At 47.0% G+C, this 13,210-nt stretch overlaps 3 protein-coding genes across 3 annotated transcripts; 1 reads left to right on the top strand and 2 right to left on the bottom strand.

Moving 5' to 3' along the window:
• Positions 1-175: 175 nt before the first annotated feature.
• HO173_006994 (uncharacterized protein) lies at positions 176-847 on the bottom strand (the record flags this gene model as incomplete). The annotated part of the gene is made up of 2 exons (XM_037308899.1): positions 176-741; positions 796-847. The coding sequence occupies 2 exons, from the start codon at positions 845-847 to the stop codon at positions 176-178; spliced, it is 618 nt and encodes a 205-aa protein (XP_037164163.1).
• A 2,826-nt stretch (positions 848-3,673) lies between these two features.
• HO173_006993 (uncharacterized protein) lies at positions 3,674-4,603 on the bottom strand (the record flags this gene model as incomplete). Its single annotated transcript, XM_037308898.1, has 2 exons — positions 3,674-3,945; positions 4,087-4,603. The coding sequence occupies 2 exons, from the start codon at positions 4,601-4,603 to the stop codon at positions 3,674-3,676; spliced, it is 789 nt and encodes a 262-aa protein (XP_037164162.1).
• A 2,659-nt stretch (positions 4,604-7,262) lies between these two features.
• HO173_006992 (uncharacterized protein) lies at positions 7,263-10,953 on the top strand (the record flags this gene model as incomplete). The annotated part of the gene is made up of 8 exons (XM_037308897.1): positions 7,263-7,287; positions 7,335-7,634; positions 7,690-7,922; positions 7,978-7,995; positions 8,061-8,326; positions 8,425-8,467; positions 8,685-8,760; positions 10,625-10,953. The coding sequence occupies 8 exons, from the start codon at positions 7,263-7,265 to the stop codon at positions 10,951-10,953; spliced, it is 1,290 nt and encodes a 429-aa protein (XP_037164161.1).
• Between the last annotated feature and the right edge of the window lie 2,257 nt (positions 10,954-13,210).

Raw genomic sequence — 13,210 nt, 5'->3', positions numbered from 1 at the left:
TCTGGTTTGTCTTCCTCAAGAGCTGCGCTTCATTGTTCCAAAGAAACCTAGCTTCTATTGTAGTCGCATTTTCGGCTGGCTGACCTCGACTTTTGCAATAGTCGAGCAGTGACTCGAAGAGGTCTGAGATAGTCCAACCCGCCTTAAGACAGACGTAAATTGAGACATAATCTGATCAGTTGTTTGCAGAAACAACCAATAAAGTCTGAATAGGAACTTGCGAGCTCGTTGGCGCTCTATCCATCGACCCGTGCCCATCATACGAAGACTTCGCGCTTTCCCTCAGCGGATTTGGATCTGCCGATGCACGTGATTGATTTGGTGTAGTCTTGACGCGATTGGCACATGGGATATCATTCAGGTGTAGACGCCGTGCCTCTTTTTGCTCAGCGGTAGTGGTTCCTGGATAATTGTTGGCATTGAATCCATCGAGCCAGTCAAATTCCAGTCCCTCTTCCGAGACATGCGCGAGTTTATGGTCGCGAAATACTTGCTGGAACGAAGGGCCCCTAGGCGGAGTTGACAGCCAGACGTCTGTCCAGTCAGAACGACGCTGGCCTACATGTAGAAAGCCAGGGTGATCCGGATGGAATCTTCTGGCTGGAGTATGACCACTCGGCGGCACCACAGAACCTGAGGCTTGTGGTGTTTGGTTGCTGGGAGGGTGAGATGAGGAGTCTAAGTCCTCATGAGATTCGCTCGAGGTAGCCTCGGTCTGGTGCCTCGCAGTGTTCATAGCATCTGTCGCGGATGTTAGATTCCGGCAAGAACAAACACCTCCCTTCGCAGACTTACGTCCTGCAGGGAGTGTATGCCTCTTGGCGGTAACACTCGGAGATGGAGTCATGATCCTGCGTCTTGTGTGATTACCTGCTGAAAATGAGATCAAGGAAGCGTGGATGTGATTTATGAAGATTGGTGCAATGATATTCCCGCTAGGTGCGGCACGCTTGCTTGATTTGTCGCACCTCTCCCTTCCTCTCATGAATACTCGTTCCCAAATATAGGGAAAAATGCCCTTCTAGATAGGTTGGATAGAGACTCAGTCCAATGTGTAAGTGCTGTAGAGTATCAAGGAGAATGTCGGAACTTGCTGGAATGTCTTGCTTGGTTGTGACTCCGAGCATCTTGTGGCCATTTTCGCCGCGTGATTCGGCCCTAACACGGTTCTTGCTCCTACCACCTCTTTCACGCAAATATCTATACCTTTTGCACATTCACCTACCCAACGTCCCTAAAATCTTACCCCAGTCGTTTTCCTCCATCCAACCAATGATGGTATCTTCTAGCACAGCATTCAGCTCCGGACAGCATCCACGTCCAGATCTTGGCGATCTCCACCACTTTGTCATGGATGTGGCCGCTAACCACGTCGACATACCAAAGATCCCTTCCGCGTTCATCGGCCCTGCTCGTCCTACCTCTACATATCTTGGCGAGGAGACCGTCCTAGCTGGTCCATCGAGCGAGACCGCCGTTCCGATTATGTTCCGCTGTGTAGGGGGGCCCGGCAACCACTCCGCCACGTGCTCGTCAGAATGAAGCCTTCCGTATCAGAACAGGCTCTCGGACTCCGCTTGTGCCAACGTTTAGACATCCCGACTACAGGAGCCGTGACTATAGAGCCGGTGATCAAGTGGATACCGGGATTGATGCCTTATAGAAGTGGTATAGACAAAGGCAAGCCTCTCTCGAACAATCCGCTCATGACCGTACCTCGCGCAACTTTTAGTCTTACTTTTTGCAGAGGTGGTACAGGCGCTCGGCTCCAGTCTGAGCGGCATTGTTGACCTCGACGTCCTCATCTGCGACAGGCAATTCGACCATTGCACCTTGTGCGATAACAGAGCCGTCCTTGACTCGGCGGTTATGAGGAATGCTCGGACGTGGGGCATTGGTGAGGGCAGGTTGTGTGAGAGATGAGCTCTGTGCGCAGATATTCCAGGAAGCTTTTCCTAGACGGATTTAGGGAACGGATACATACGTGTCACGCCACCAGGATACTAGCATTGGTCCCCTCGCTGATAGGTAAGCTGATGGTACTGGGATAAGTGACATTCCGTTAACAGGACTTTGGCCAGAGATCTCTCCTTTCGACCCTCGCCGGCAGGACTAGCTGTCTAGATAGACCGCTAGGAAGGACATCAAGCGTGGTTCCGATGCCAATGCATGGGTTCCGCAGCAACAGAAGCATCAAGGCTAAGTAAAGAAACAGGAAGAGATAAGGCATGATAGAAACCAGCATACATTGAAGCATGACCACAAGATCACTGTATTTGAGACACAACTTTCAGACTAAGCGTTAAAGCAATTTGTACCACTCTTACCCCTCGGCAGGGCCAGAGTACAGGGCTCCCATAGCTTATATAGCCCATATCCCTCAGGGCCGAGATATTTTCAAGACTTGAAAGGCACATCAGTAAGTTTCTTCTCGCAGTCATAAGTGCTGGAGTATTCTTTGTGAATCAGTGTGCAGTCTGTTAATAAAATTGGGCCCGGAGGTAGTTCCCTCAGACGTGCCAAGATCGCTAAGCCCCTTTGGGTTACTAAGAAGTATATACCCGGTAATGCCCGCTGCTTGATAATGCACGGTCTTAAATCCGAAAATCTGGGGAGAGGGGATATTCTCCCGAAAACTCACCCAGTCATCAATAAATAACTCCGACTTAAAAGATTCTTGAAACCCTAGAGATCTTATTCTACGTTCTATAATTTGGATTCTCAATATTTTACTGTTGTGAAAGAACGACTTACTGAAGTCTCGGATTTTAGGTGTCACCCGAAGACTGCGAAGTCAGCGGACTAACCTAAAGGGGCTTAGCGATCTTGGCACGTCTGAGGGACTGAGGGACTGAGGCAATATCCAAACAATTGTTTCTTAGTAGAGTACTACATTTCTACACCTCTAAATCGAAGGAACAACAATTAGTCTCTATGATCAGGTGTGGAGAAAGAAAGTCCCTCATTCCAATGACGAGAGCACTATCTGAAGCTCTTGAGACTAACATTCTGCTACTTGCTGACCATACTGAAGTCCAATTGAGAGTGCAGCCCCTCCCGCTGTTTCTGTCTATGTACATGATCAAGCATCAAGTACATCCAGAATCACCATTAAACTTCAAAGTACCCTAATTCGTCGTAACAATGGCGAAAGTGGCATACAGGTGCATCATGGTGCCAGTCGGGAGTTGCTATACTGTGATGCCCCATGGCATGAGATTAGACCTGAAAGTCATCATCCGTCGACTTCATTTCTAGTCCTTGGTAGCACAGATCAAATGACCATGCGGGAATCCTTGCTCCAAGTTACATTATGAGAAAATTCTACCCGTGGGAAGTGGACGCCGATGAAAACTTGAATGAATTACGTACAAATGAGCCCTGCACAAAAACCGGCCTGATCAGGCCAACGGCAAATGTAGAGGAGAATGCTCGACTCGAGATGAGAGGGAATGAGTACGACGTCGTCACAGACCCGCAAGATGCCCGCTAAACCTACGAAAGAAAACCTTCAAACAGCAACATGAGCGCCTCTCCACAAGCATTCCATCAATATTACGAAAATGTGTCCTTTCGTCTCTTGCAGCGCGTATCGGAACTGTGGAACCCTAAAACAGCTTGCGTTGATTGTCTTCTACACAAATATCCAGGCGCCAATCCTATTTTGTCAACACTAGAAGGCGCTGAAAGCTGACGAGCTCTGTGGGCTGCCAACGGTAAAGCAATGACTTCCGACGGAAAGTCTATGTGTCGTTCGGGAAGCCTCTTCTCCATCCGTATCGGACTTCTGCTTCTTGTTTCGGACTCTGCGGACTAAGATGTGGCCGTCGTCGCTCTCCTCATTTGAGCTCGATGAATTTGGGAATGATATGGCGCTGACAACCGGAGGGTTGACGCCCACGCTCCCTGTTGCTGCAAGCTCCAGCGCCTGCGGTGAGTCCCGACCTGACGAAGATGGCGTCAGCAGCTCGGAACTCTTCCCAGCTAACCACGATTCAGCAGTGGCCAGATCCAACGCAGCTTGGTGCCGTTTCATATGCGTGTCCACCATAGTATACTATTGCAAGGTCTTCAGGACTATCGTACTCGTAGCAAAAATCGGCCACTGTTTCATGCTCGCGCGACGAGATCGTTGCAAACCAGCCTGAAAGCTTCCAACAGCACGGGCAGCCGCTGATCGTTTCATACCCCCCCACCGCACTCGATTTACACCAAGGGTGGACCTCTCAAAAATTTGATTCAAATGGCGGCCGAGAATCTCAATGTCTGTAGATGGAGGTTTTTTGGCGAAATCAGAATGCAAAGTCACGGTGTGGCGTTTGAGAGCATCTAGATTGGAAGTTTCTTCCGATGATATAGCGGTTCGTGAGCCATCTTCTTGATTTCTGTGGAGTGGATGAAGCATGATGCGACCAGCTTGGGCATCGTCTCTTCGATCGGAGAGCACGGGAATCTGATCACTAGGGAAGTTGGGCGCATGGGACTTAATCTTTCTGAGGAGTTCCACCGTTGTGGACATGCCTTTCTCCTCGACCAAAGCTTCTAGTGCGTATATAAGGGCTGACGTAAATGAGTCTTCACCAGGAACTTGTGTCGTGGCCATCTCTTTGGTCGCTGCCAGGTATTCGAACAATCTAGATCTTATCAGCCGGAAGTTATACTCGTGAAAGCTTGGCTAATCCGACTGACCTGGGTTGCCCTCTGGTGAGACCCAAGTTCCCTGCGTAGCAGCTTCGATGAAATGTCAGCAGCGTCCCCTCCACGAGCAAGAGGAGATTACCAGTCAAAGATCTCTAAGACGTCTGCGTCAGCATCGTCCAAAAGCTGCTCGGTCTTATTCCACTCGAGCAAGTCTAAGCGCTGCCGTTGATCATTCTCCGAAGTTTGCCTGGGGGTATTAGCAACCAAGCAGTAGGATAGCTAGGTTGAACTTACCCTTGTAATACCAGACTGCCATAGTAGCTGCCAGGTTTACCATGACCGGCATAGTATACTATGAGCAAGGTGGTTGGTCCATCGTGAGCGCCGATGAAAGCAGCTACTATGGTGTTGACCTGCACCTGCGGTTTCCGCTCGATATATGTCTATAGTATAGAGCTAGAGTGAAATAATAGCTAGCTATATATAGGTATGGGTGGGTAGAATAAAAAATATATAATAGTTCTGAAAGAGACGAAATCGAATGAAGAGCTATTGACAGGTGCGAAACAGGTGGCTATATAGCTCGTACTGGACACCTGTCTTCTACGCCTTGCAGGGGTACCGACCTGGCCCTGAAACAGGGGCATATCATGCGACCCAATAACCCCGAATCTTACTGTGGCGAATAATTGAAGCGGGTTTCAAAAGTGCCCTTGAGTTTGGATACTTCCTCTTTCATCGCCAAATCGTCACTACTCTCCGCCCAACACAAGAGTAAAACTTCAATATCGTATAAGACATATTTCCTCTTGTCCATCCCTAGAGAGCTTGGTAGTCAGAGTCATCCTTCTTATCCTGGGCTTCGTAATTGACAGTGGAAGGTTCTGGTGGTATGTTGATCGTAGGGCTCTTCGTCAGCGGAGATCTGGTATTATCGTCCATATTCGGACAACCAGTGAGAGTAGAGATAGTAGCCAAGCTAATGGGGGTACTATGTAAGACAGAGCTGCTGTTGGCTCATTTATCATCTAGATTCTCTGCACCGTGCGCCTTCCTTTCAATAAAATGCCTTGCATGGGACAAGGCTGTGCCATTGCCATATGGACGTATAGTGTGTGCCGTACCGGTCGACATCAGCATCAGTCGTGTGCTATGGATGCTTTCAGAGAGGTGAAGGGCGGCCGTGTTACATGTTTAAACCCTGTCTTCGTGAAGGTTCGACGATGTTTCATGGCGGAAAGTGTTTCATGGCGGAAAGGCACTTAGCCTCCACTTTCCGATAGTAAAAATCGTGCAACGAGCGAAATGGTGTGCTTACAAAGGCGTCTTTGGAGTCGAGTCTGCCGTAACTGAGCACATAATCTGTCCCAAGCAGGTGGAACCACGAACATTGGTTGACTTGGTGCAGGGTCTTCGGATTTGGGGAATGTGCTGACAATACATATCTAGTGGATCTCCAATTGCCAATCACCCGGTCACGCGGGGCACCCTAAAGAGCTTCCCTGCATCTCAATCTGCACGATTCATTGGACCGAATTGAACGAAAACGCCTAATTTTATTGGTTTCTGATAAGAAAGATCACTAGCAAAGCAGAATTTTTTTTTTGTTTTTTTTTAAAATATTTTTTTTTTTTTTTTTTTTTTTGGGGGGTTTTTTTTTTTTTTTTTTTTTTTTTTTTTTTCAAACCCCCCTTTTTAAAAAAAAAAGTTCCCAAGGCTCCGTAAGCTCTATCTCAAGCCTCCACTGTTGGTTGACCTGCACTGAACATAGCCTAGAGCGATCATCGAAACCCGTGTTCCAATGCACCAGATGCCGATGAATTGCAACCCCACAAGCCGGATAGCAGGGCAGATGTGGGCCAAAGACCTGTTGTAGGGTGAGTACAAAATTAAAAAACTGAAACTTATAGTTGGCGGTGAGGTCTGACATGAAGCCGCAGCGTCCAAGGAAGTTCAAATATGGCAAGAAGTTGTGGAAACAGAACGCCCAAGGCATCCATGAGTACGAAGTATCTATCGTGAGCGCGAGATACGATAACGTGCGTCACTCATGGATGTACACGCTCAAAAGATTGGAAGAATGAGCGAGTCGCAGGCGAGACTGAGGAAACGAAGCTAGGCTGAATGGAGATGGCGAACTGCAAGACGTCTGAGAGGTGCTTGATTCCAAGGAGCACAGATTATGTCGTTCATGTTCGGCCGGGCGTTACAGGGCTTGGAACAATCGACGATGTTATGGCCGTGTCATCTTTCGATTAGTTAGCTCACGAAATCGATGAATATATATAACGTTGAAGAACCCAGGAGAGAATTATTGAACTACCCTTCAATCATCTTATATATAAAAAATGACATCTGATGCTGCTAGGCAAGCCAATTGGAGAAAGGCTTACCAGTCTCTTCATCTTTCTCAGATTCCACTTTCAAGGAAAGCCCCACCGAGAGCACAGAAAAAAATGCTACGCTTGCGGAAAGAACTGGTTCTTATACTCGCTGTAGATATTAGCAACCAAACTTTTGGGGAGAGATACTAAATCGCACTAGTCAAGTCTAAGATCTTGACCGCGATTCAGCTCGTCGCATCAGGCCAACTGCCATGGAAAGACCCCGCTTGCCAAAGCATGTCGAAGCCCAAAGTCCGAAAACGTGAGTCGCCATAAATACCCAAATTCGCCTCAAATGACCATTCCTAGTGCAAGATTACCCAAGGGGTTTCCCGAAAATCTCCTGCTTCCTCGACAGCGACGATGCCTTCATGGTATACCGGCGCTTCGGCTCGGTATATTCCCGCCTCTTGCTGTCTAAACAGGACGAGATGAGCAGGATGGAAGCTACACTTCTCGCCATGGACCAAACAGATCACGCTGATGGCAATGAAAGCTATCTTATGTCGAGACCTTTCGATGTTGAGAGAGAAGAGATTCCTGAGGTGTGGAAGGGGCAATCGAGGGTAAAGCTGTTGGAGAGGATGGAGAAGGTCGCGCTTGAGTATGGTCAGTACCTGCGTCGTCGGGACTATAAAGGGGCTTCTGGGTGACTGTGACGTAGCGGAATTACTGCTCAAAGCTCAAAAGCTCAAGGCAATGGATAGGCCGTCGAATCGAGACTATCGGAGCGTCTTACACTTCATGGAGAATGATGGAGGTCAGCTTTTTGAAGAGGATATGGGATTTATATATGAGAAAGAAGATCTAATTACTTTGAGACCGGGCAGGGAGTATGCTTGGCTCGATGGACTGCTTGAGCGGACGTTGAAGGTGCTGCGGTGTAGGCTTATCAAGGTAAGTCCAAGTCTCAGAGATCTTATGTCGATGAAGTGTTGACAATCCTTGACAGTTTTTCTTCTGCCCTAAAGTCAGTACTATTTCCAAATCTACTCTCCTATGCCCGCATTTCGCTGTCTGACAGTCCCTCGAAAGGAGACAAGAGACAAGACCGACGACAAAGATATCCACTACTACGACCGCGATAGAATCTCGACTTGCGTGACGATGATGATCACCACCATAGTCTTGGCTCTCCTCGTGGTGCCGATTTGGCTCCTCTACAGATTCTCCATTCAGGGAACAATTGCCACAAGTCCGGATACTATCGGCGTAGTCCTTGTCTTTACCCTTGTGTTCTCTGCTGCCCTCACGGGCTTCACGAAGGCGAGACGGCATGAGATCGTGGCCGCATCCGCAGGGTGAGTACCCCCGCCCTGATCGTTGCCAGGGCATAACTTGTAGCTGCGAGGCATGCGTGTTTTTTTGTCCCGCAATCGACTAAACTGTGGTGCGGCAGTTATTGCGCCGTGTTGGTCGTATTCTTGGGCAACGTGAACAACGTGGGTAGTGTGCCTCGCTAGGGCGACGTCCGCGTTACAACCTTTACGATTATTTCGAAAAGGGGCAACCCTTGGAAATTGATAGCACCTTGGTCCACGGGACCTATCTTGGGAAAAGTTTTGGGCATACATGCCAAAAAAATGGACATGAAAAGATCATGAAACAACGCACAGGAAGCAGATGCATGGAACTTCAGGACTGACCGAATCATATCAGAAAGATACTAGTGATGGAACCGATTGCGCACAGGAAACTTGGAAATTATACATTGGACTGAGAATACTCGAAGTGAGTGAGTGATGATGTGGATTGGTATCTTGATACGGCTAGAAAATAAACGATCTATTCTTGCACATGGTCTTATCATGGTCGCGCGGCACAGTGTTCGTGCAACCCTGTCGTGCTACTGCTACACCATTTACGCAACGATGGAACATTGATGAGGCATGAATGCTGAAACGAAGATTTTGGTTGCACCTATGCCTAGTTAGTTGCATAAGGAGGCTCCGACGAAAATAGCATACTCTGTAAAGTATACTACTATGGGGTATTCGTATCCGTAATCTTGGGGGGTGTCATTCCTCAACATGTAAAATTTTTCAAGATGGGAGTATACTCGTAGAGTAGAGAAGTCTCAAACTTTGGGGTTGCTGGTTTCTTTTGTGGAATTACAGCATCAGCGGAGTCTATGGCCCCCGGAAAAGCTTGTGTTTTTATTACATGATTGGGCTCTTCTGATTGGAGTCCTACGCGAACTACGCTACTCGAGCCAGGACACCATCAGCTGACTGTCGCATCGTGAGATGTAGTAATGATTGTAAGACGCAAGATGGTATGCATGAAAAGCCTCCGAATGCTATGAATAAGACATGATGCGGAAACATGCATTCGTTTCAACCGCGCATAAAGAGTCATCATCAAGACTCGAGAATGAGGAGTCAACGATCCGCCTCGGGACAAGTCTTGGCGTAGCGCACAACTCCGCCTCTTCAGCTTTCACTCTTCATTCTCTAGTTCACCATCGCCTACTTGCCTTCTTATCCTGCTGAACCATGGGCTGAGTGAGCGCACAGCAAACGTGTTTCCCAGTATAGCCTCTTTTCCCATCCTTCGTTTCATCGACTGCGGCGCGTGGCTGGGCATCTGAATGGTCAACAGCCGCTCAGTTCTCGACTAGAAAATCTGCCTGCACCAAGACGCTTCTTCCTTCCCTAGCTAGGCTGCAGGAAGACCCTGATTGAGTCAATCGGTCAAATCAGAAGCCTCAATGAATTCCTGCGAACACTGTGCCTTGCAGGGGCGGAGGCGCCGATAAGCGTTCAACGAACCCCTTCTGCAAGTACCCAACCACATCCAATACTCGAATTATATCGGACACAGCCGACCGTCGAAATGACTCTTAAGCCCCTGTTTCTCGATCATTTTCCAAGTGACTCTTGTCCTTTATTTTCGCCGGTCAGTCTTAGTAGATTGCTGCCTCGCGCTTAACCGCTTTGGGACGGGTGCCTTGCTCTGATGTTACAAGGGCCGTAGTGGTGCTTTCACCATGCCAATTAGGCAGCATGTGATCCGATGCGGCTCCGCTGACGACTCCTGAAGATTGCTCATACTGCCCCGGCTATGAGGCGTGCTGGTATAAGAAACCAATTTTCTTCAGTAGAATTTCTCTTCTCAATTTGTACCTGCATCAGTCGATTGAGTGTGCAACTTCTCCATACGACTCAAAATATAAACCAATTGCATTTAATCCTTTTACGAAGCCATCCTCTTGGGCCTTCTCACGTGCTGTTTCCTCTCTGCGCTCGTCTTAATAACCCCAGAGACCAAATACTGCCACTACTCTTCAAATCTAGCACTTCACATCCATTGCGTATCTTCAGACACTTCAATTGGACCCAATAGCAGCGACACCTTCTTGTCTGTCCGTCACCGCCAAAGAATCCTAGCCAAACGACCCAACAACGATCCACTCTGCTCAGCATCATACCCAAGACATACAAGACCTAGCTTTTATCAGCGACATCGACGATGTCTCGCTCAAACCAATCAAGCCGCTCGACCTCATCTTACTCTTCAGGCAAAATTCCTCTGTCATGCCAGTCTGGTGTGTATCTCCCACCCGACGTCGCAGCACTGTCCCTAATCAGTTTCCACAGATTCTAAACAACGCGCCCCCTATGACTCCGTAAGATACGACGACAGGTACCTCGAGCCAAGGTACGCCACAACCTTGAGTGAACCGCGCTCCGCATCCTCGGGCAAGTCGTCAAGCAGTCAATCTGGCCGGTCTTCGAATTCGGACAAGGTACCTCTTTCGATCAGCCATGGCTCCTCTTCGCGAGACGATGGGAGGTCTAAGACAACAGACGAGCGTTACTATCCTCAGAGCTTCCTCGACCACGGTCAGCCCCAGAAGAAGTCTCTGTCATGCCAGACAAAGGATAAGGATCAGAGGTACTACACGAATTCATCTTATTACCGATAGCACGGGTGAGAATATGGTGTCTGAGTCTGGCTGTTGGCATTTTATCCTTTCATGATCGTGGCTCGCGCTTGAAGCTCTAGCCCGTGACAGCAGGCGTTGGTGGATCATTACATTACACTTCTCCGGCTCACGCCCATCATTGTTTTCTTTACGATACAAGTACAGCGAGCGATTTGCGTCATGGCTTCCTGGCATAGATTAAGGACATCAGTAGCAAGCCTCTTTCTGCGAGTTGACGGACGGCATAGCAGCGGTAGAGCAGCATATTTTCCACCAAATTCAATCAAACTTTACCCATTTTCCAGGAACGAAGCGATTGTAGCTTAGGGTTAGGGTTCGTCCCGACTAAGAAACCGATCTTCTGTGATTTTGGAGGCAACTCGCACCGAATTGCCGGTTCTGCGAGCTCGCTACGAACCTTATCGAGCTCGCATCACGTGGAGATAGTAATCGTAGTCCGACTATTCGCTCCGCTCATAGTAGTCCGCAACTCAAAGACGCACTAGTCTCAAAGACGCGTTTTTCGCGATTTGATACCCTATATTATAATCTATTATTATTTTATCACATTATATCTTTATCTTATTCTAAGTAAGAGGAACTCGTCTAGAAGACTATTAATAAGTATAAAAATAGTTATTTTCATAGCGCTATAGCGGCCGTAGAGTATTATAATCTTAAACCGCGACGGGTGTAAAGATAGCTTCGGGGATAAGCTTCAGAAGTACTCGAATATCTACTTATATACGTCTTACTATAACTTAAGAATAATCGCTATATAACTATATTAATCGTTTAAATAATATCGAGTATTTATTTTAATTAAATTATATTTAAAATACTATTAAGTATATTCTAAAAATTACTTTAAATTCGCATTATTCTCTTAAATTACTCGATAAAAATTAGATTATATAATTTATAAAATAATATCTTAAATATTATAAATAAAAATAAAAATCTCTTAGTACTAAGTGTAAGAATATATATAATATTAAGAGTATATATATAGCGTATAAGAAATTTCGATAAGGCTATAAAGAGAAGAGTATATAATATTAGAATATTTAAAATATAGATGAGACTAACTTTCGAATTAACTGTGAAATTATTTATTATATTATTACTTTAGATAAAAGTAAGTCTTTATAATTCGTAGATTTAGATAATCGTAATTATATTATATTCGTGAAATATATTAACGTCGTAGACTAAAGTATACCTCTATTTATAATTCTAAAAGATATCTATATTCTATATAAATGAAATAAAAATAACTTATCTTCGAATACTATATTAGTTGTTTTTGTCAGGACCAGCATAGGTGCGATACCAGTATGGGTGAGGTAGAACTAGGATAATAAGGCTACCGAACTATGTAGGTGGGAAGGAGGCATGATATGGTAGGGGATGCCTCCGCCAAGGCCCGCTAGCCATAGGGCTGAGTGGTGTGTCAAGGGTACGCTCGTAACACTACCCCCCTCTCAAATAGCCATGGCCCCCATGGCTGGTAGACCGGAGATGCACGCCCATTGCTTGCCCTGTGTCTCCAAACATCCATAGTCCCTGCAGGCCTTGACTGGAGAAGATTTGCCGAGGTGTAGCGGTAGCAGTCAACATCGGATGGTTAATTCGTTCAAAAACACCATGTCCGAGGTTTTGCCGGATCGCATGCTGGTCTTGACTGTGCCATCCATGCCTGCCATGCCCACATTGTCCTTCAGAGATCCTGGAGATATTGACCATATCTTGCCTGCGTGCCAGCAAGATTCTCCGAGTTCTTCTCCTTGTCCAGTCTTCTTGCCATAGTCCTTCGATAGAATTGAAGAAAATCCAACGCATGCATGTGTTATGAAACCCCTCAACACCAGTTGGCAGCCTGGCCTGGGAGCTTCACTGTAGATTTTCCCTGTGTCTCCCATACTCTTGCCATCAAAAATCCATCCTCCATTCCATCCTTTGTCTCAACGCACTTGTCGATTCGTAGGTCTGTAGGGAGGTAGGGAAAGAATTGAATGTGGTGAATGCCATTTGGTAGCAGGCTCACTATGTGTGTTGCCGACATGCTCAGTGAAGAGGTCGAATCGTAGTCGTTTCGGGGCTGTTCCCGTCGCCATTGTAGCAGGCTCACTATGTGTTGTCGACATGCTCAGTAAAGAGGTCGTACGTTTGCTGCCATTGTAGCAGGCTCACTGTGAGTGTGGGGGTGTTGGCTATTTCTTTCGATTCGCTAGTCGTACGAATGGTCCAATGCCTT

Source organism: Letharia columbiana (genome assembly GCF_014066305.1).
Source record: "Letharia columbiana isolate WasteWater2 chromosome Unknown Sc0000022_s0, whole genome shotgun sequence".
Lineage (NCBI taxonomy): Eukaryota > Fungi > Ascomycota > Lecanoromycetes > Lecanorales > Parmeliaceae > Letharia > Letharia columbiana.
This window is presented reverse-complemented; position numbering and strand designations above follow the sequence as displayed.